At 51.8% G+C, this 18,230-nt stretch overlaps 2 protein-coding genes across 3 annotated transcripts; one reads left to right on the top strand and one right to left on the bottom strand.

The window, feature by feature from the left end:
- Positions 1 to 77: 77 nt before the first annotated feature.
- MIEF2 (mitochondrial elongation factor 2) lies at positions 78 to 4,059 on the top strand. The gene is made up of 3 exons (XM_075718124.1): positions 78 to 224; positions 1,007 to 1,184; positions 2,290 to 4,059. The coding sequence occupies exons 1-3, from the start codon at positions 78 to 80 to the stop codon at positions 3,342 to 3,344; spliced, it is 1,380 nt and encodes a 459-aa protein (XP_075574239.1). The 3' UTR covers positions 3,345 to 4,059.
- A 1,884-nt stretch (positions 4,060 to 5,943) lies between these two features.
- On the bottom strand, positions 5,944 to 17,273 carry TOP3A (DNA topoisomerase III alpha). 2 transcript variants are annotated; one of them, XM_009489689.2, is made up of 19 exons: positions 17,031 to 17,273; positions 15,778 to 15,837; positions 15,338 to 15,411; positions 14,643 to 14,718; positions 13,990 to 14,098; positions 13,533 to 13,676; positions 12,813 to 12,983; positions 12,485 to 12,585; positions 12,273 to 12,347; positions 12,065 to 12,147; positions 11,738 to 11,945; positions 11,378 to 11,563; positions 10,810 to 10,939; positions 10,289 to 10,402; positions 10,043 to 10,208; positions 9,465 to 9,608; positions 9,051 to 9,173; positions 8,009 to 8,739; positions 5,944 to 6,905 (listed from the first exon to the last, which is right to left on the bottom strand). In XM_009489689.2, exons 1-19 carry the CDS (start codon positions 17,214 to 17,216, stop codon positions 6,727 to 6,729), a joined length of 3,060 nt encoding a protein of 1,019 aa, XP_009487964.1. In that variant the 5' UTR covers positions 17,217 to 17,273; the 3' UTR covers positions 5,944 to 6,726. The 2 variants fall into 2 exon arrangements, with proteins under 2 accessions (XP_009487964.1, XP_075574237.1); XM_075718122.1 differs by having other exon boundaries at positions 5,944 to 6,868; positions 7,972 to 8,739; positions 17,031 to 17,258.
- Positions 17,274 to 18,230: the final 957 nt, after the last annotated feature.

Raw genomic sequence — 18,230 nt, 5'->3', positions numbered from 1 at the left:
GGCTCTGCATCCCCTGGCGAGGCAGGCCCCCCGCCCGCGGTGACCCCGCTGCTCCTTTCCCCCTCCGCAGGGCGACCATGGCCGAGTTCACGCGCCAGCAGGGCAAGCGGCAGGAGGACGGCGGGCTGGCCAGCGTCCTCGACCTGCTGTTGGCCAACGCCAGGCTGGTGCTGGGCGTCACCGGCGCGGCTGTGCTCGCCATCGCCACGCTGGCCGTCAAGCGGGTAAGGTTGGCGGGGCTCGGAGGACGGGAGCGGCGGAGGAGAGCCGCTTTGCTCCCCGGCTGCGGCGGGGGAAGATTGTAGAATAATAGAATTGTTTAGGTTGGAAAAGACCTTTAAGATCATCCAGGCCAACCATTAACCTAACACTACCAAGTCCACCGCTAAACCAGTTCAGAGTAATAATGTCATGTTTCCTGGCTTGCTGGCTGGATTATTTTTTAATGAAAGTAGAAACTAGGAATCAGTAAGGTTGGAAAGGATCTCTAAGATCATCAGTCCAACCATCAACCCAACCCCACCATGCCCACTAAACCATGTCCCAAAGTGCCACCTCTGCCCGTTTTTTGAACACTTCCAGATGCGCCTCAAATCTCGCTGGCTGCTCCCGAGCTGTGGAGCTGGTCCCTCAAGTCTGGCAGAAATGCCGGCGGTGCCGGTGGCAGCGCTGTGGGCACAGATCTGCCCACTCCATTTGCTTGGAACAGCACGTGTTGGGGATACACTATCCCATCCAGAAAGGCACCTTGGGCTTAATTTACATTTATTGTAAATTAATGTAAATTAATTGTAAACAGACACCTGTTTTCCACTTAAGATCTGCAGGAAGAAAACCTGTGCCTTTGCGGCCCCCTAACCTGTCTATTTTTGGCTAGTAGCGGCCCTGCGTGGGGCTGTGTCTCCCCATGCGTGTACCAGAGGGGCCGCTGTCCCCCTCAGTTCAGGGTGTGACTACAGGGACGTGGTACAGAGATAATAATTTGTTCACTTTTCCTTCCCTCCAGCTGATAGACCGAGCCACCAGCCCTCGCGATGAAGATGATCCCAAAGCTGAGCAGAAGACCGTGGAGGAGAGCTGGCAGGACTTGGCCTTGATCAAGGCGACGCCAAAACCTCCCAAAAAGCAGAGAAGGGAAGACCTCAGCGAGCCCCTGCTCTCTCCAGCTCGGCCGCCGGTGCCAGGTGAGGCTCACGGTGCGTGCGCTGGCTTCTGCCGCAGCCAGGAAGATCACCTTGGTGTGCTCCGGGCCGGCTGTGCCACTATTCCCGGCGATCTGGGAGCTCCGTGTTATTTTTAGCTCAGTGACCGGAAAGCCGACCCGATTGAGCCTGCCCTCCTGGGAGGCTCCCAAGCCATGGCCCCTTTTTAGGCAATGCCTGCGGTAACGGCACCTCCGACACCATCCTGGGCGCCTCGGCCGCTGCGGTGTGGTGGAGGCTGTCGGGGCTCTCTTTCCTCCGGAGCGGTGCCTGTGCTTGTTTTCTGGGTCAGCTCTGTCTAGAGGAAGGTGCGCTCGGGAGCTGCCGCAGACAAAGGCTGCTTTGTCCGGCTGCCTACAAAGACGGCATTTTTCCAAGTGGGAAAGCAGCCCAGCTCAGTGCAGGGCAGGTCCTGAGATACCGGGCCCGGAGTGGGATTGTTCGCAGGACTCGGAGCGATCAGGCAGGCGTCAGGACAGGCTGGGTCTGCCTGAGCAGTCTAGTGGGGCTGAGATTTGTAGGGACCCTGGCAGCAAGTCCCTTGCCCGGCTGCCGGGGCGTAGCCTTGTTTATTCATCTCTAGCTGGGGCGTGAGGCCGGGCGCTGTCAGGTTTTGAGGTTAGTTCGGGCTCTGCCTTGGCCGAGAAGCGCTGTTAACGTCGGAGGACAAGTGTTCAAAAAATGGGCAGATGTGGCACTCGGGGACAAGGTTTAGTGGGCATGGTGGGGTTGGGTTGATGGTTGGACTGATGATCTTAGAGACCCTTTCCAATCTTAATGATTCCTAGTTTTTACTTTCATTAAAAATAATTCAGCCACCAAGCCAGGAAACATGAAATTATTCCTCTCCCCTTAATTGGTTTAGTGGTGGACTTGGTAATGTTAGGTTAATGGTTGGCCTGGATGATCTTAAAGGTCTTTTCCAACCTAAACGATTCGATGGTTCTATGACTCTGGTGGCCCTCTCGGCAAGGCCAGCCTTGAGTCCAGAGAGGTGGGCACCCAGCTCACGCCTCCCCCTCGGCCGCGGCTGCTGCTGTAGGTTGCAGACGATCCGCTCAGAGCTGTGACTTCTCCCCTCTCGCAGAGCCCAGGGTCTTCTCTGCCCCTCCGGAGGCTCCTCGGGTGGAAGCCAGCCCTCCGCGCTGCCTCACACTGCAGGAGAAGCTCCTCTCGCACTACAGCAGCCGGCTGGCCGTGCCCGAGGCGCAAGCATCCCTCGCCCCGCAGCTGGCCAGGAGCATCTGCGTCCAACTGCAGAACTTCTTGCGGAGCAAGTGCCCGGAGCTGCCTTTCGGCAGCCTCTTCCTCAGCGGTCCCCTGCTCGACGGCCTCGGGGTTCTGGCGGCCGACCACATCCACCTCATGCTGCCGGTGGTCCTTGACGCCGCGCTCTGGAGCCTCATCCCGGGAGAGGACACCGTGGTGAGGAACCCCCAGTACTGGATGATCAAGAGGACTGATCTGGAGTATTTCCCTCGTGGGCGCAGCCCCTGGGACAGGTTCATCGTGGGCCGGTACCTCTCCTCCAATGTGCTCAGCGAGACCCTCCACAAGATGTTGGTGGCCTCCATCAACTGGCCTGCCATAGGCAGCCTGATGGGGAGCGTCATCTACCCGGTCGTGGCCTCCCAGGAGTTGAAGCTGGAAGTCAAACACGATCAGGTCGAGCTGAGCATCACCCTCTTCCCGGTGGTGGAAATGGAGGACAAGGTTCTTCTGGCTGCTCCTCCTGAAGGACTGGTGGAAAACCTCTGGCTTGAGAGCTTTTACAGGGCAGAGGTCTCGAAGGTGAAGGAGCTGGATGCCGGCGACTCCGGGGCTCGGCAGCACTGCCTCTGCATCCTGAACGGCATCTGCAAGAGCCATCCCACCCTGCACAAACTGAGTGGCAGCCCCTTGACCCACGTCATCCTTCACCTCAGTGCCACCAGTTCGGACTGGGCAGAAGAAAACCTTGCTGACAGGTTCCAGCAGGTGCTTGAGGAGCTGGTAGGCTACCTGGAGAAAGGGGTCCTGCCTTCCTATTTCAACCACAAAATCAACCTCTTCTGCGAGCTGTTGGAAGAGGAAATCGATGAGATGGGCTTTATGCTCTACAGGGCCATATCTGAGCCAGAGCTCCTGCTGAAGGAGAAATGACCGGTGCGTCGGGAGCTCCAGGACATAGGGTGTTCCTCACCCATCTGATGCTCCCTGCTGTGAGGGTTGTGATGCTTCTAGTTGACTAGTCAGTAAGAGGCAAAATTCCTGCACTTTATGAGGGGAAAAAAAAAAAAAAAATTCCTGTCTGAATAAAACGTGCCTGAGCAGAGGTGGGTGTTGGCCTAAGGAGCCTTTGGCTGGGAGGCTCTACCGAACGCGGGGCGAGTGCAGCCCACACCGCCGGTTCCTACAGGTGAGTCCCATCCGCTGGGCGCTGGGAGCCGACGTGAAGCACGTTTGGTCTCTGGTTCTCAGTGTCCTCTGCCTGTCCCAGCCTGCTGTCACAGCTCTGGGGCTTCCCTTGTGCTCCGAGACCAGCTGGAGCTGGGGGGGAGCAGTTCCTTGCTGCCGCTGCGTCCTGTAGACCCCACGGGTGCAGCGTCCCACTGGACATTTGGTCTTACTGTGCCATGCCCTCAGCCAGCTTTTGGGACAGGGCGGGAGCCTCATCCATCTGCGGGATATTGCCCAAGCGATGACCTGGGTGGTTGTCTGGGCACTGCGAGGTACAGCTGTAGCAAACAGGGCCGTGGGTTTATTCTTTGGAAACCCTTTCAGCTGCCAAAAGGGGCGAGCTCAGCCCTTCCTCACCATTCCACCAGTATCGGCTCTGCCCCGAGGAAGGGGCGCGCTTCCAGCACAGTGCCGGGGCTTTGCGGCCCTTGTCCCATGCGGTGTTTTGCTGGAAGGTGTCCTGAAAAAGGCGGTGGTAGGAAGAGAGCTGCTGACTCCCGGGAGGCTCCTGGGATCGGTCCCTTGGTGGAAGCTGTGGCAGGGCTGCGCGTCCCCTCCCTGGCAGGTGGGTCGCTGCCAGCGTCTGTCTGCAGGTCCTTGCTGCTCTGCCACGAACCACGGCGTCCCCTTCCCGCCTGTCCAGTGAGCTTTTCACACGTGTATTGCTGCTGTCTTGAGGTCCTGTTCCCCCTGAGCCCCATGCTATGGGGCAGGAGAGCAGGCCAGGAATGATGCTCTGAGCAGAGCACTTGCAAGAACTGAAGTGATTTATGCTTTTTATTAAGAAGGTATGTTTTGTTTGGGTGTTGGGTTTTTTTTTTTTTTCCCTTTGAGTGGCTGCTAGCAGGCTTTGGTTCTGGCTGTAGACCCAGAGCAAAGGAATGCATTCTTATATTTAATGGGAAGAGCTGTTTTTGCACACTGGTGGAGATGGAGAAATCCTGTGGAATTCAATGTGAGCAGCTGTTGCAGTTTAGTTTTCTTTCCAGCTATCACCTTGTTTATGGGAGGGGAAAAAAAAAAAACAAACCACCCTGCTTTTCCTCCCAGGCTGCAGATTACTGAGTTTGTTCCTCCAAACCACTTTCCAGGTGTTAGCGATGAGAATAAACCTTCCCTGTGTATACTGGTTCTCTCGTGTCAGCTCTGTTTTGTCTCCCTTCCAGTGATAAGGGCTGAAGCAATCCTCCAGCTGTGGTGGCACACCCGAGAACCACCCAGGGCCTCCCCGGCATGCGGAGAGCTTGCTGGTGGTCAGACCCCATCCTGCAAAGCCTTTCTCCTCCTCTTCCAAACCCTTAGGCCTGCAGAGTGCCTGGCTGCGGTACGTGAGCCATCCGGACACTGAGCTTGTGCCATTTACCCAGCGGCTCTGACTGCTCAGCTGCCTGACCCGTAAAGCTGGTAACGGCCAATGCCATCAGCAATGCTTAACCTGCTGCCTGCGTGCTACGCAAACGCTTTCCGCTGCTGTTGCCATTCAGAGGGTGCTGCCCAGGCTTCTGCCGTGCTTTTGCCAGCTCAGTGATTGCATTACAAAGCCTCGTAATCCTGTTATTTTAGCTGGCAGGTCTGTATTTTTAGGCCACAGCTGTTAATCGTGGGAGTGAGGGGTACAGGGAAATGCAACCTGAGTTCTCCTGACCTTACTCCACAGATTTAGGCCCGATAGCGATGGACTGCTGCAGGGTTAAAGGCTCTCTCCTCTCTCGCGCAGACCTTAAAGCGAACCCGTGCTGCTGTGCTCTCCTCTGCTTCGAGCTACCCCGTAGAAAGCGCTTCAGACTCCTGCCCGCCCTGGTTGCTCCGCGTGCTGCATGTCACCTCAGCAGTGACCCCAGGAACTGCTCTGTGTCCAGGAGGAGCAGGGTCCCGAGCAGCATCAGAGGCCCTGGGAGGAAAAACTGAATGCTGTCCTCTGGCAGAAGAGGACACAGGAATCTTGTGGCTCTACTTGCTTTGATGTACAGAGGAAGCCCCAACAGAGAGGGAGGAGGTAGCCTGGCTTCCCAGGGAGTTCAGTCTAAACTAAATGCGGGAAAACAGAACCTCCCTTCAGTTCAGCCAGCTGTCTGTCCGTCCCTGGGCAGCAACACTACGGCAGATGCAAGCTGACGAGATAAAAAAAACCTCTGCAGCTCACTTCTAAATAACTGCGGGGAGCTTCTGCCAAGAAAGCTGCTGTATCGTTCCGATGAGCGAGTGGAAAGAGCAAGATTTGGGTGGATGCTTTTACAGTAATAGCTTCACTATTTTAAGTAGGCAGAAATAATAAGGCAGAGTCAAGATGTCACCGTATCAAATTTAAAAATTAAATAATCTTTTAATAAGAAACTTATTAGTTTGACAAAAGTAACTTCCATTAGCTAGCAGCATCACAGAGGCATGTCTCAAGGTTTGAGGAAGAACTCGGTTTCAAATTCAGGAACTGTCTAAAATGAAGGCTCTTCCTGAGAACCACAGCTGAGCTTCCCTTTCAGGGCAAGCACCAGACCCAGCTTCTCTGTACCTGGCCCTCCTTCACTGGCACGGACAAGCAAGGTAAGGGGTATGGCGCCGTGACAAAAAAGAAAGGGGAATGTTGCTCAGGTAACATCAACTTAGAAGGGAACTTAAAACAAAATTCCACACTGTGGAAAGCCAGGGACTGAGGTGAGTAGCCCTGGTGCCTGTCCTAGCGGCTACGATCCAGCTCTTCCTTGTGTAGAAAGGCCGCGTACAACCACCACCATGGCGGGAGCTGCGGGTGGACTAGACCCAGTGCTGTTTTCTCTGCAGATTCAGTTTCCAAATGCTTCCTTGAAATATTTAGGCTATCCCAATCTGCTCGGCAGAAGAGCAGCTGAAAACAAAGGCTGACAGCAGTAGCGGAGCCACCTTTCAAAGCTGGTTGAACCCTTGCTGCCCAGGCACGTAACGCATGCATGAGGATGGTATCCCTTGGCAGGAGCAGCCTGCAACCAGCCCTTCCAGAAAGCACTCAACAGACTTGTTTCTAGACTCCAGTTCCTTTCAGCAGTAGCTGCTCCTGTAGCAGCTTGCACCCCCTGCACCTTTCAGGCTCTTAAGAGATGTGCATCCAGGCTCAGTGGTCTTGAGGGCAGTTTTTCCTAGTGTGGCCAGGCTGGTGGCAAATGCTACAGGTCCGTGGTTTCTTGGCAGTGGCTCCTGAGGAGAGGCTGCTCGGTCTCTTGGCTTTATTTCCCAACCCTCTTGCGTATCCACTGCTCCCAAAGTGGTTCAAAGAGACGTCTCCAGAAGGCCCTAGAGAGAAATAACTTGCATTTAGTACCTTGGAAAATAGAAGTAGGTGAGAAACAGGAGATAAGTTCAATGTGGCAGATCAAGGATTTTGCTATCCCAGCCACTCAGATTGTTCCTGAAACCACGCTTGCTTCAGATTTGCCTAAACAGTTAAATGTTACCCATTTGTCTTGCAGCATTAGAGAAATGTGGGAACAGAACAGGGGAAACCGATCTGCCTGGTTACGTGCTCTGGTCTACAATGCCTGGTTGCGTGCTCTGGTCTACAACTGAAGCAGAAACAAGAAAACATGCCAGAGGAAAACTTGGTTTTTAAGTTGTTTTTACCACTTTAGGCCCAAATGTCTGAGGAGGAGGTGGCCAGTGTTGAAGATCTCTCTCAGACCACATCTCAACCTCTGTACTTTCCTTACCATCCCTTTGTGTCAGTGCTCTTTCTTCCACATCCTTATTTTGTGATTTTTTTTTTTTTTTAAAATGGGTACTTGTTTTCAGCATCTTTCCACAGCAGCCATGCTCAGTTTCTCAGCTCTGATCAAAGCTTCAGAAAGACCTGGCCTTTCACTGCATTCCTAAACTAGGGCAGAGGGAGTAGCACAGTTTCCCTGGCGTGACAGAATGGGGTTTAAGATCTCCAAAAGTGAGAGATCTCCACTGCTTCAACTCTGTACCAGGTCAGTAACAGCTCTCACAAAGCTGAGCACCGTAATTTGGGAGGACAAATTCCCAAAGAGACTGTTTGAAAGAGTGCTGGGCTTTATCCAATGAGTCATGGACAGACGCTCGAGCTTACTGCACGTAGAAGCAAAGCATCCTGCTCGGAGCTCAGGAGATGCGTGCTGTGAGGACGTATCCTGCTAGCACTTGGAAAGGTAAGCCAGACTCGGTTGTTAGAAGCAACATTTGAAGTGCTATAAACAACATTTGAAGTGCTATAATGCTGCTGGTAGATGTTCTAAAGACCAACCTGAAGTCTGTTAAATGTATGAGTTGCTGCAAGAGCTGTCACGCTGTGGTAGCATTACACACGTGCGAGAAGCGTGTTCGGTTCAGCTTCAAGAACAACCTCCAACCCGTGCGTCTCACCCCAAGCCCAGCCTTACCTGGTGCCACGTTTTCATCTGCCCACTGGAAGAAGCCGCACTGCTGCTCTCGGGGTTTAGAGCAGGTGTGGAACTGCCGACCTTTGTTGGGTCCGTCCTTTTGGACGGTGCGCGTGACAGCTGGCTGGTCGCACTTGCAGACCGTGTCGCCTCCTGAATCAGAGCTGTTGTTTCCAAAGAGCTCTGGGCCTCGCCCTCCTCCTGGACGCTGGAATCCCGCTGGGCCCCTTCCTGCAAAGGGCTGGGGCAGCGCAGAGCCCCGTGGAGCCACGTTGCTTCTGTCCTCTGACTGCTGATCAGCCCAGAGAAACAAATTGCAGGTACCGGTGCTGCATTTGTAAAACTGCCTGCCTTGATTGGGCCCTTCTTTGCGTACGGTTAACAGCAGGGCTTCATTCCCGCAGTTGCAAACCACCGCGTTGTTCCCGTCATCTGGAGCAGCTGAAGGAGCAGGCCTGGGTGTTCTCGGGGAGCTCAAGGAGAGTAGACGTCCCGGTGCCAGGTTTGTGGTCCCCCTCACGTGCCTGTTTTCACCACTAGCTCTGTTAAAGGAGTTGTTGACCTGCAAGTGATTAGCTTGCTGGCTGGCTGACGATGCGGATTGGGATGACCTGTGTAAATACTTCAGGTCCAAGAGCTCTTTTAGCATCTCATCACAGCCTCCAATGCAACCAACAAACTCCAAGGGCATCATGGGTGGAACACTGCCTCTCTTGAATTTAAACTTCAGTCTAAAAGGAAAGGAAGAATGAAAATCTCCCAGTTCATATAATTCCTCATCAACCTCGACTTGCTTTCGTTTGGGTTTTTTGGGGTTTTTTTTTGGGTTTTTTTGTTTTTTTTTTTAATTCTGCTATGCTTACACCAGTTTCCCCAACCCCTCTTCTTCCTGTCCCCAAGCCGTGAGAGTGCTGCTCCAGGTTTCCAAGACTGGAATGGAAAACGGTTGCCCAGCCTAGCCCATGGAAGTCTCTGGCCCTGATGGCCAACACGTCATGTCTGAGGGGCTGCGTTTTCCCAAGGGATAACTGGTATGACCTACCTGTGAACTGGATGTGGTTGACACACAGCACAGACGCTCTCATCCCGGGCCACATCCAGCACGAAATCGGGAAACCAGACTGCACTTTTACAAGCTGGATAGCCCATGCAGCTGAGATAGAACCTGTCGTGGGACAAAGGCACCAGATGAGGAAGAGGCAAAGTAAAGACAGTCAGTGATCTGTTCTCCTGTCTTCTCAGCCATCAGAAATTGTGACAAGAATAAATTTTAGGGGCAAACAGGTACTTGAAAGAGAGGTTCAGCTGAGTCCACACAGCTTTACGTAGCTGGTGGAGTTAGCTAGCTGCAGCCCAAGTTTTCATGCTTGCAGCAGAGGGGAGGTAAACGAACACCACCTAGAAAAACACAAACCAACACAGAAGGCTACTTTCTACAACAGGCAAGATCACCGACCCGCCGTTCTTCTTGGCCTTCAGGACCATGTCGTTGTTGCACTGTGGACACTTCCGAACGGAAACGGGCATTGCTGGGTAGACCTCCTCTTGCTCTGCAATTTCTGTGGCTTCTCCAAAATACTGAGCCAGAGCCTGGTCCAGCCTATAAAGAAACAAGCAGAGCATCCTGCATGTCTCCTCTGCAAAGAGCAATCAGGCACTGCACTGAATTACCGCCTCCTGCCCTCCACACAGCCCCTCTGAGCTTCTCCAGGAGAATGCTGATTCAGCACCACGCCTCTGGAACAGGCTAGGTGTGGGAACAACACGAAAGAGGTCAGTGCATGCTGCCATCTCCTGCATGCAGCTCTAAGTTTAATCTTAAGGGTTTAAACCAAGATGAGCAGTTAGTTGGCACCAACTCATGACAGCGTGCCAGGCTGCGAGTCATCCCTTCCCATGCAAATGCCTACACACGCTGGGCAGAGCTCCAGGGAAACGGTGTCACAGGCTCCCACTCCAGGCCGAGCCCCAGATGAGAAGCCAGCACCTCCCAGAACAGCAATGCAAACGGAAGAGGGCAAAGACAGGACTCACTTGTTGGCTCTGGCCACGGCTTCGATGAAGACTTGCTTGTACTTTTGCACCTGCTGCTGCAACACTGCAGATTTGTCTTTCTTCCCCTCACAGATCAGTTTCAGATCAGCCTCCAGCTCAGCTCGAAGGTCAGGCTTGGACATCTCGTAGCCCATGGAATCGTAGCCTGAGGAACATACTGCATGGTAAGCGAAAGGAAAGAGCAAATAAAGAACCTGCCATCTTCCTACTGGGCACTGCCCTTACCTTCAACCAGCCCCATGCCCAGGTGGCCCGGGAGGAACCGCTGATCCGCCGTAAGGCCCACGTACATCCGCGTCTTAATCGTCTCAATGTGCTCGGCGTGAGTGGCATCAGTCCCTGAAAGCAGACACGTTGTTAGTCGAATTAGGTGCCAAGAAGTGATTTCCCCTGTGCCTAGTGCAGAGTGCAAGGTGCTAAAGGGACAAGGAGACAACTTATGCTCAGGAGCAGCACTGCCCTCATGGCCCACTGGCACTGAGGCCAACAAGGTGCTGGCGGGCACCCCCTGGACCCTAAATTGCACATCTCCCTACGTACTGGAGGCACTCTGCAGACTCCTTAGGATCTTTGGACTTTGCCCACAGGTCTCTACTATCCCTTTGTTCTGTACATGGAAGTGATTTCTTGTCTGAAGTGACACTTAGAGAATTCCCTACTCTGAGGGTGGGACAGAACTGGTGCTAGAGAAGAAGCTTATGAACAAAGCTCTCCCAAAAATGAGAGGCCATGCTGCCAATACTGACCAATGCCATGTTTCTCCATGAGAGCAATGAGATCCGCTTCTGTGAGGAGCAATGGAGGGCTGGTTTCCCCATCCACCATCTCCACTGTAGTGGGCTGAAAGCGAGACCCTTTCTGATACAGTGGGATAACCTGAAGGGAAGGAGAACCTCTTTGAAACTGCTTTCTGGTCCATTCACTGAAGACAAAATGTCACACTAACAGCAGGCCAGTGCAGTAATAGAGCAGCACCCTGTTCTGGAGGAGATCCAGTCTCAGGGTCCTCAGGATTAGCCAGTAATGAGCTGCCACAGAGACCATGGAGTAGCAATTGCAGCTCCTCTTGGTGAGTAAAGTCAACCCCACAGCCCTGCATGGTCTCTGCCGTGGTGTCAGAAAGGGAAGAATCTATCCAAAGCCGGCACAATAAAGCTGCACAGGTTTTCAGCAGAGATGGCTCTGAGCGAAACAGCCAGCGGGCCACGAATTGTCAAAGGACGTTCCGCAGAGGGGTCTGAAGTTGGCAGTGAAGTGCTATTTTAAACTCCAGGTACTTTAGCCTCTCCCATCTACGTTATTCAAGGGTATTACCTTATCACTCCACTTCTCATATGGATAGACTTCCAGGTAATTTCGGGCCAGGATCATTAGTCCTTGAGCAATGAATCGCTCATTAGCAATGTCAATCTCCACAGTTGTTTCCTGTCCCTTGGCATCTTGAGAGCAGCAAGCCAAAAAATGGCGCACAATGAATTCATATAGTCGCTGCTCGTTGCCCTAATATCAAACAGTAAAAAAGAGTCAGCGTCCTCCTGTGTTAATGAGATGTCAAGAAATATTAGTGAGGTCTCAGGCAAAGATACTGTGCTAATAACCACATTATTAAGAATTCTATCTTTATTTATCAAGCAATACAAACCATCCAGTTACCTCTGCCTTTGTTAAACTCACCTGCAGGCCAGCAGTGTATTTTGTAGGGTGAATGGGAGGGTGAGCCTGATCTGATTTGGTTCCACTCCGAGGGGTTGGCCCACCCTGATCCAAAATCCTCTGTGCAAATGCTCCCCAGTTTGGGTCCTGTGTTTGCTGTTGTACTAAGGCAGAGAGGTTCAGCTCCTTGGGGAAAATGTTGGTCTCAGTTCGGGGGTAGCTAATGAACCTTAAGAAGAAAGAGAGAAAAGCACTTTAAGAGGTGCTCCAAGATGCTTCCCATTTTGGACTAAAAGCCACTTATTTTTGAAAGAACTACGTTTACCAAGCCAAGTCTCGCTTTCTTACCCTTGAGTATAGAGTTTTTCTGCTATTCTCATGGTTTCCTTTGCATTTATTTTCAGTTTGCGGGAAGCCAACTTCTCAAGTTCCTGCGTTGGGAGGAGCCAGAAAAAAAAAAAAAAACCCACGTATTTGTGCATAATTCAGAGTGGTGAGTAAAATATCTGTTCAAAGCTTCTTTCAGATAAGTCCTTTCAGCATAGTTCAAACGTACCACAGTGTCCAGGGGCAGGGGCCTCCATTTGCTCTTTGGCTTGCTCCCAACCTCAACAACAGTTGCTACCGGATCCTGAACACAGAGTAAGCAAAACGCAAAAATCTCCCTTCAGAGTTTACACAAACACTTCTTTAAACGTCTTGAGCGAGACGGATGCAGGAAATGTTTGGCTGCTACTGGATTATACAACTATTTACAAGCTTTCCTACCTCCATACACATCTGGTAAAGGACCAGGCATGCTGTGTGATTAAAGAGCCGGTTCCTCTTCCAGTTGAAGACCACGCTGCCATCTTCATGATCATGTGTCACTGCATGGAACAACAGATCTGAGTGACATAGTAGTAATACAGTGGAAATACAGCAGAGGCAGAGGGGCCACGCTATTGGGAAACCTTTCAGTTCTGCTTAGTGATTGTAGCAAAGGAAGAGGAAACCACCTCTACAGCATTGTTTGTTTGTTGGCCTGATATTTTTTCTTTCTAAACACATCAAGCCCTTTAAGATGGAGCCCGGGACTCGCTTTCCCCAAGCACACCTTTAATTTTATAGAAGGCTTCAGGAACAAAGGCCTGGATGGCTTTAAAGCGTTCAACTACAAAGCCCAGTGTTGGGAACTGGCAGCTACCATAGCTGATCAGCTGATCTGCTAAAATATCAGGGAAGATCTTCCGGAGCCTCAGTGTCTGGAATCTGGTGAAGGCAGCACCTGAGAAAACAAAACGGACAGCAGAACTGAATAATACAACACTGGAGGATAATCGCAACACTTCAGATTGTTCCTTTTAATGCTCTGAGTATTAATTTCACTCTAATTTTAACACTAAAAGTTGCAGAAGCCTGTCACTGCTGCATGAGCTACAGACCTAATGTTTGCTTCAAAGAGCGTGTTTCCAGTAAAACATGAGATGTGATTTAGTTGTAGCCGATCTAAAAATCCAATTTACGACACTACGGAGGGCGTTTCTGTCTTGTGTTGAGGATACCGTAACAGATGATTTCTAAATCCCCTTGCTGGGCTTCAACAATGTGCATTCAACGTGGTTAGATAAGAAGCGAGGACGAGCCTGATGGCTGGCTATCTCATTTGTACAGTGGTCTAAGGGAGTTCAAGTATTTATAGACAAGAAGCTATACGCTGATAGCAAAGCTGTCCCCTGCCTACCTACCACACTCTTGCTCACTTCCCTTTACTAGAGGGTATGCAGCAGCTCAGGCCTAGCAGCCTGCTCTTCACCTCTGGCGCATGTTTACAAACCTATCCTGAGGTCCAGCTCCTGCCTGACGTCAACGGCATCGCTCGTTTTTTGATCTGGTTGGGAGAGGTTCTCACAGGCTGTTCTGACAGCATGAAGCGTAATCTCTGAAAAACGGGCTCGGAAAACCTGGAGGTTTGGCTTTACTGTCAGATACACACACAGAAAAAAAAAAAAAAAGAAGAAATCAAAGAGCAACTCAAACACCAACGGAAAGGAGCAACTATCTGATATGAACAGCTATCTTTGAAAGAGCACGCTGTCAACCTCTTCTATAGCTTTCCAATAGCTGAATGTATTTCTGGTGTATCAGAGCCACATATTTATCAGAACTACAGTCAACATATTTAACCTGGACACAGTAAGATTGAGAATAGTCCTCTGTTATGAGCTCTCTGAGCAGCGATTAAATCAGCACTTTACTGGAACTCAGATCGATGCAGAAGATGCTCTACACACCAGCTTTGCAAACGTGAATTATCTCAAAGCCAATGTTCTCTCCTTCTCGATCGCAGTCAGTCCAGATCACCAGAGCTTGGCACTGCTGGACTTCTCGTTCAAGGGTTCTCTGAGATGAGAAAAGAACACAGAGTGAGACATACCGGGCCACTTGCTTTGTCATTTAATTTCAGAATGACTCACTAACTGAACATGAAATGCAACGTGTATCCATAGAGATAGATTGTTGCAATAACATTTTGTAATTGTGTCTCTCATGAGATTAGGCAGCTTTCAAAAGAATTGAGTCATTTATTTACATCTAACTCCGTTAAAAAGCATGGCTTGGATCAGATTGTACTACAGTCTGTTTTCTGAAAATGTCATTTTTTTGTAAAATTGAGACGCAATTACCAATTCCACCTTGTTGGAAAAAACATTTCTGCCTTTAGCACAGTAGTTGTTCTTTTACTGCACTAATTGTACCTGAGCAGGAGACTTTCAGTGTCACAAATGAACAGCATCTACAGTCCTAGGAAATGCAGCAGGAATTTGTTAAACTCTAGAACTTAGACGTTAAGGACAAAGGTACAATCTTCCTTCTGTCTGAGACAATATTTGTAGAACTAACCTCTGAACTCAGAGTTTCAGGGAAACTCTTAAAAACAACTTACCTTGATATCCATGTAATTTTCAGGGCAATACTTCTCAATTTCAGCATCAAAAAGAGCTAGAGGGTTGCAGCTATGCCTGGTAAACAGAGGATAAACAGTGTGCACAACAAAAACTAAAACACATGTTGCAGGACACTAAGTGGTGCTGCCTTGTGAGGAAGTGCTGCTCAAGTACTGGAATTAACAATATATTTTATTACGGGCCTCGTCTTAGACAACTTAGAGTTCACGTGAAATGCTGAGTTACACTTAAAAGCAATAGAAGCAAAAAGCAACCAGAGAAAACAGCAAATCTGGAAGGCAGCCCTAAACAAGCAACTTCTCTTATTTCGAGCACAGAGAACAAAGGGAGGGAAGACAGAGAAAGCGCCTCACTTCCCAGGACAGCTCCTAGTTGAACAAAGAACACAAAAACATCAATCAAGTTTTGGGATCAGTTTAATTCCTTGGGTCTGCCTTAATGTATTTTAACCAGTATTACGACTTCGGGGTTTCTTTAGCACTCTGAAGACAGTAATTTGAAACAATGTGTTAGCTATTCTGTACAAAATTTGGAACTCATCACCCTGCTCTGCATGCGGTGTCAGAGTCCCTCCCTGCTCCCTAGTCTTCGAACTCGCAGTGCCCTGCTCAGCTCAGGGTTGAAAGCAGCAGATGACAGCCCCCCTTCCTGCGAGGGGGTACTAAGCACTAACCATTTGCGAAACGGCAGCTTAAAATCATGAGCCAGTAAGTGTCCCGACACGGATGTCATCACCATAGTAACGTTCTGCAAGAGACAGAGCAAGGTAATTAGCGCCCATCGTTTGCTAAGAACTACCCACAGCCCCAAGATCTTGATGCAGTTCTCAATTTACACAATCAGTGACACCTCCCTCCTGCTAACAGATCATAACAAGCTCTCCTCTCTACTGGCAGCTAAATCTCTGGCCTTATCCTCAATTTTTGTAGGAAGCTCCCAATTCTAAACAGCAACGTATTTTTGACCAATAGAAAACAACATCTGACTTTTCCTCATCTTTGGACAAAATGTCCCCGTCACTGGATATGCATTTCATAACTCTTGACAAATGGCTTTTAATAATTAGTATTTTGCACTTCTCTAATCCAGCAGTAGAATGAAAGAAAACTCTACCTGGCCAAACATCTGGTAGTCGTACTCGTAGATCTTGTTGAACTTGGAAAACCCTTCTCGCTAGAAGGAAAAGGAAAGTTGCTGAATTTCTGGCTCCTAACAGAAACCAAATGCGTTCCGCCTCACTTTATGCATGCTGTTATGGCAGAGCAGCAGAGAAGCATGGGGCAAGCGAAAACCAGGTACTGTAGCCAAAACAGAAAGGCAAGGTAGGGTGAATGGAAATCGCCTGTATCATTTACGGAGACACTGAAATGGTGCTTTCCAATGTAAGAGTATTTTAAACCATGCCTGAAGGGGATGCCAGGGTTATCTCCCTATGGATAGTGACAGCAAACAGTGAAGAACAGATTTGTTTAATGAGGCTGGCCAATTATATTCCTGACAACTGTCCTGCTCCAAACGACAATTAGCATGCCAGCTCCGGGTCCCCAAGAGTACCCTCCACCTAAATGAGACTCGTGGAATCTTCTAGATTGGGTATTTACTGCTTTTTCTACAGAAGCAGGATGATACCTTCCTTGATTGATGACTGTCAGCGCTCAGGTTCTCAATAACACCTCTCATTCACATAGAATTCTGGTTTAGAAGCATCTTCTGGTTCCTTAGCTTAGAAATACCAAGTAATTATGCAAACTGTTCAAGGTCACAAAAAGCAGCAGAGAGGAAAGATCTCTGAACTTCCAAGGAACTTCCAAACTTCTCTAAACCACAGACCATCTTTGCTTTATTATGTGAACTTCAGTAAACCCCTGACACTTGCTGACACTGCAGAAAGCAGTGCTTTTTGACAGGGAAATGCATGCCAACAGATGGTTTCGGTTCCTGAAGCCTTTTGGATACACTGCAAATCTAGGAATGACACAGGGAGCCCTCACCGCGGAGCTCAGTGCCTGGAGAAGGCAGTCCGGGCAGAGGGAGTGCAGCTGGGGAGCTAAATTCTGACAGGACTTAAGTCACAAGGAAAAGGGGTCCAAGACTCCCAAATACATTTGGGCAAGTGGTGTTTGTCCGCAAAAGCAAGCCATTCTTGGACCCTCACGTGGTCAGAAGCGCCCGGAGACAAAAACAGTGCCAGATGTTGCACGTGCACGGCCCATGCTGAGTTCTGTAGAGCAGGCTGGGGCTACCGCACAAGGCACAGACTGCACCCAAGAGCAGGACTGTCAGCTGGTGAGCTGACCCTCCTCAGCCAGCTAAGCCAGACCCGCAGGCACATCAGGAAGCAGTAAGGAGATGCGGTGTATTCCTACCCGTCGCATTCTGCTGTTGGAGAGCAGATCTGCAATCCCTCGGGCAGCATCGTTCTTCTCAGCCACGCACAGGACCTTCCGGATCCTCTGCAACGCCACATCCTCCGCAGCCCGGGAGAAGAGACGCCAGGGCTGCGGCATCATCCTGACCCTGCAGCTGGCAAAGAACCTCGCCTGAAAGTTCATCGCAGGAGACAGCGACAGATCCCGCGGGGCCAAGGCATGCTGTTGTCTCCGTGCCCTCTGGCCGGATCCTGCCGAGGATGGAGAGCGATCGCTAAATACCCCCCGCACGGCCCCGGCCAGCCTTTAATTGGCGACCCCGGGAGGGCCCAGGGCATCCTCTGCCCGGCTGCCCCGGCGCCATTGGCGGCGCAGCCCCCTCAGAGCTGCACGGAGCTGGAGAAGGCTTCTCCCCCCGCCCAGAAGCAGCTGCCCGGCGGGGCCTGCCCGGCCCCCGGCCCCCTCCTGCCCTGCCAAGGCCGTCCCTCAGGCCGGGGCTGGCCCCCGCCCGCCGCGGCAAGGCAGGGCTCCCCCCCTACCCCCCGCCCCGGGCCGGGCTCCTCACCCCGGGCAGCCCCTTCCCCACCCCCGGGCCGGGATCTCCTCACCCCGGGGCAGCCCATTCCCCGCCCCCAGCCATGCTCCCCTCCCCGATCCCCCGGGCCGGGCTCTCCTCACCCACCGCCCGCGCTCCCGCTCCCGCTCTGTCGCAAAAAGCGGCGGGACGCGGCGCGCTTTCCCTCACCGATAACGTCCTGCCGTAAAGCGCCACCGTGGCGGAGAGAACTACGACTCCCAAGATGCCCCGCGGCGCCCCTCAGTCCCTAACGCCCCGCCGTCCCGCTTCGGTTTGCTACTTCCTCCCGCCGCCGGGCCTGTCACGGGTTAAGCAACGCCAAGGGACGGCGGAGGTTAAAAAAAAACCAAACAAAAAACCCGCAACAACAGAGAAGGGTGAGACGGCGGCGTCGCTTCCGGGTGGCGGGGTGAGAGGTCGCGGCGTCATGTGACCCCAAGATGGCTGCGGGGCTGCGGCGTCCGTGAGGGGAGCGGCGCGGCGGCTGAGCGGGGCCCGGGGGGCAGCGGGGCCCGGGGAGGCAGCGGGGCCGGCGGCTCCCGGCCATGGCGGAGGCGTGAGGCAGCGGCGGTGGGAGAAGGGGCTGCGGCGGGGGCCCGGCTGCGGGCGGCGCCGGGACC

This window comes from Pelecanus crispus, chromosome 11 (genome assembly GCF_030463565.1).
Source record: "Pelecanus crispus isolate bPelCri1 chromosome 11, bPelCri1.pri, whole genome shotgun sequence".
NCBI lineage: Eukaryota > Metazoa > Chordata > Aves > Pelecaniformes > Pelecanidae > Pelecanus > Pelecanus crispus.
This window is presented reverse-complemented; position numbering and strand designations above follow the sequence as displayed.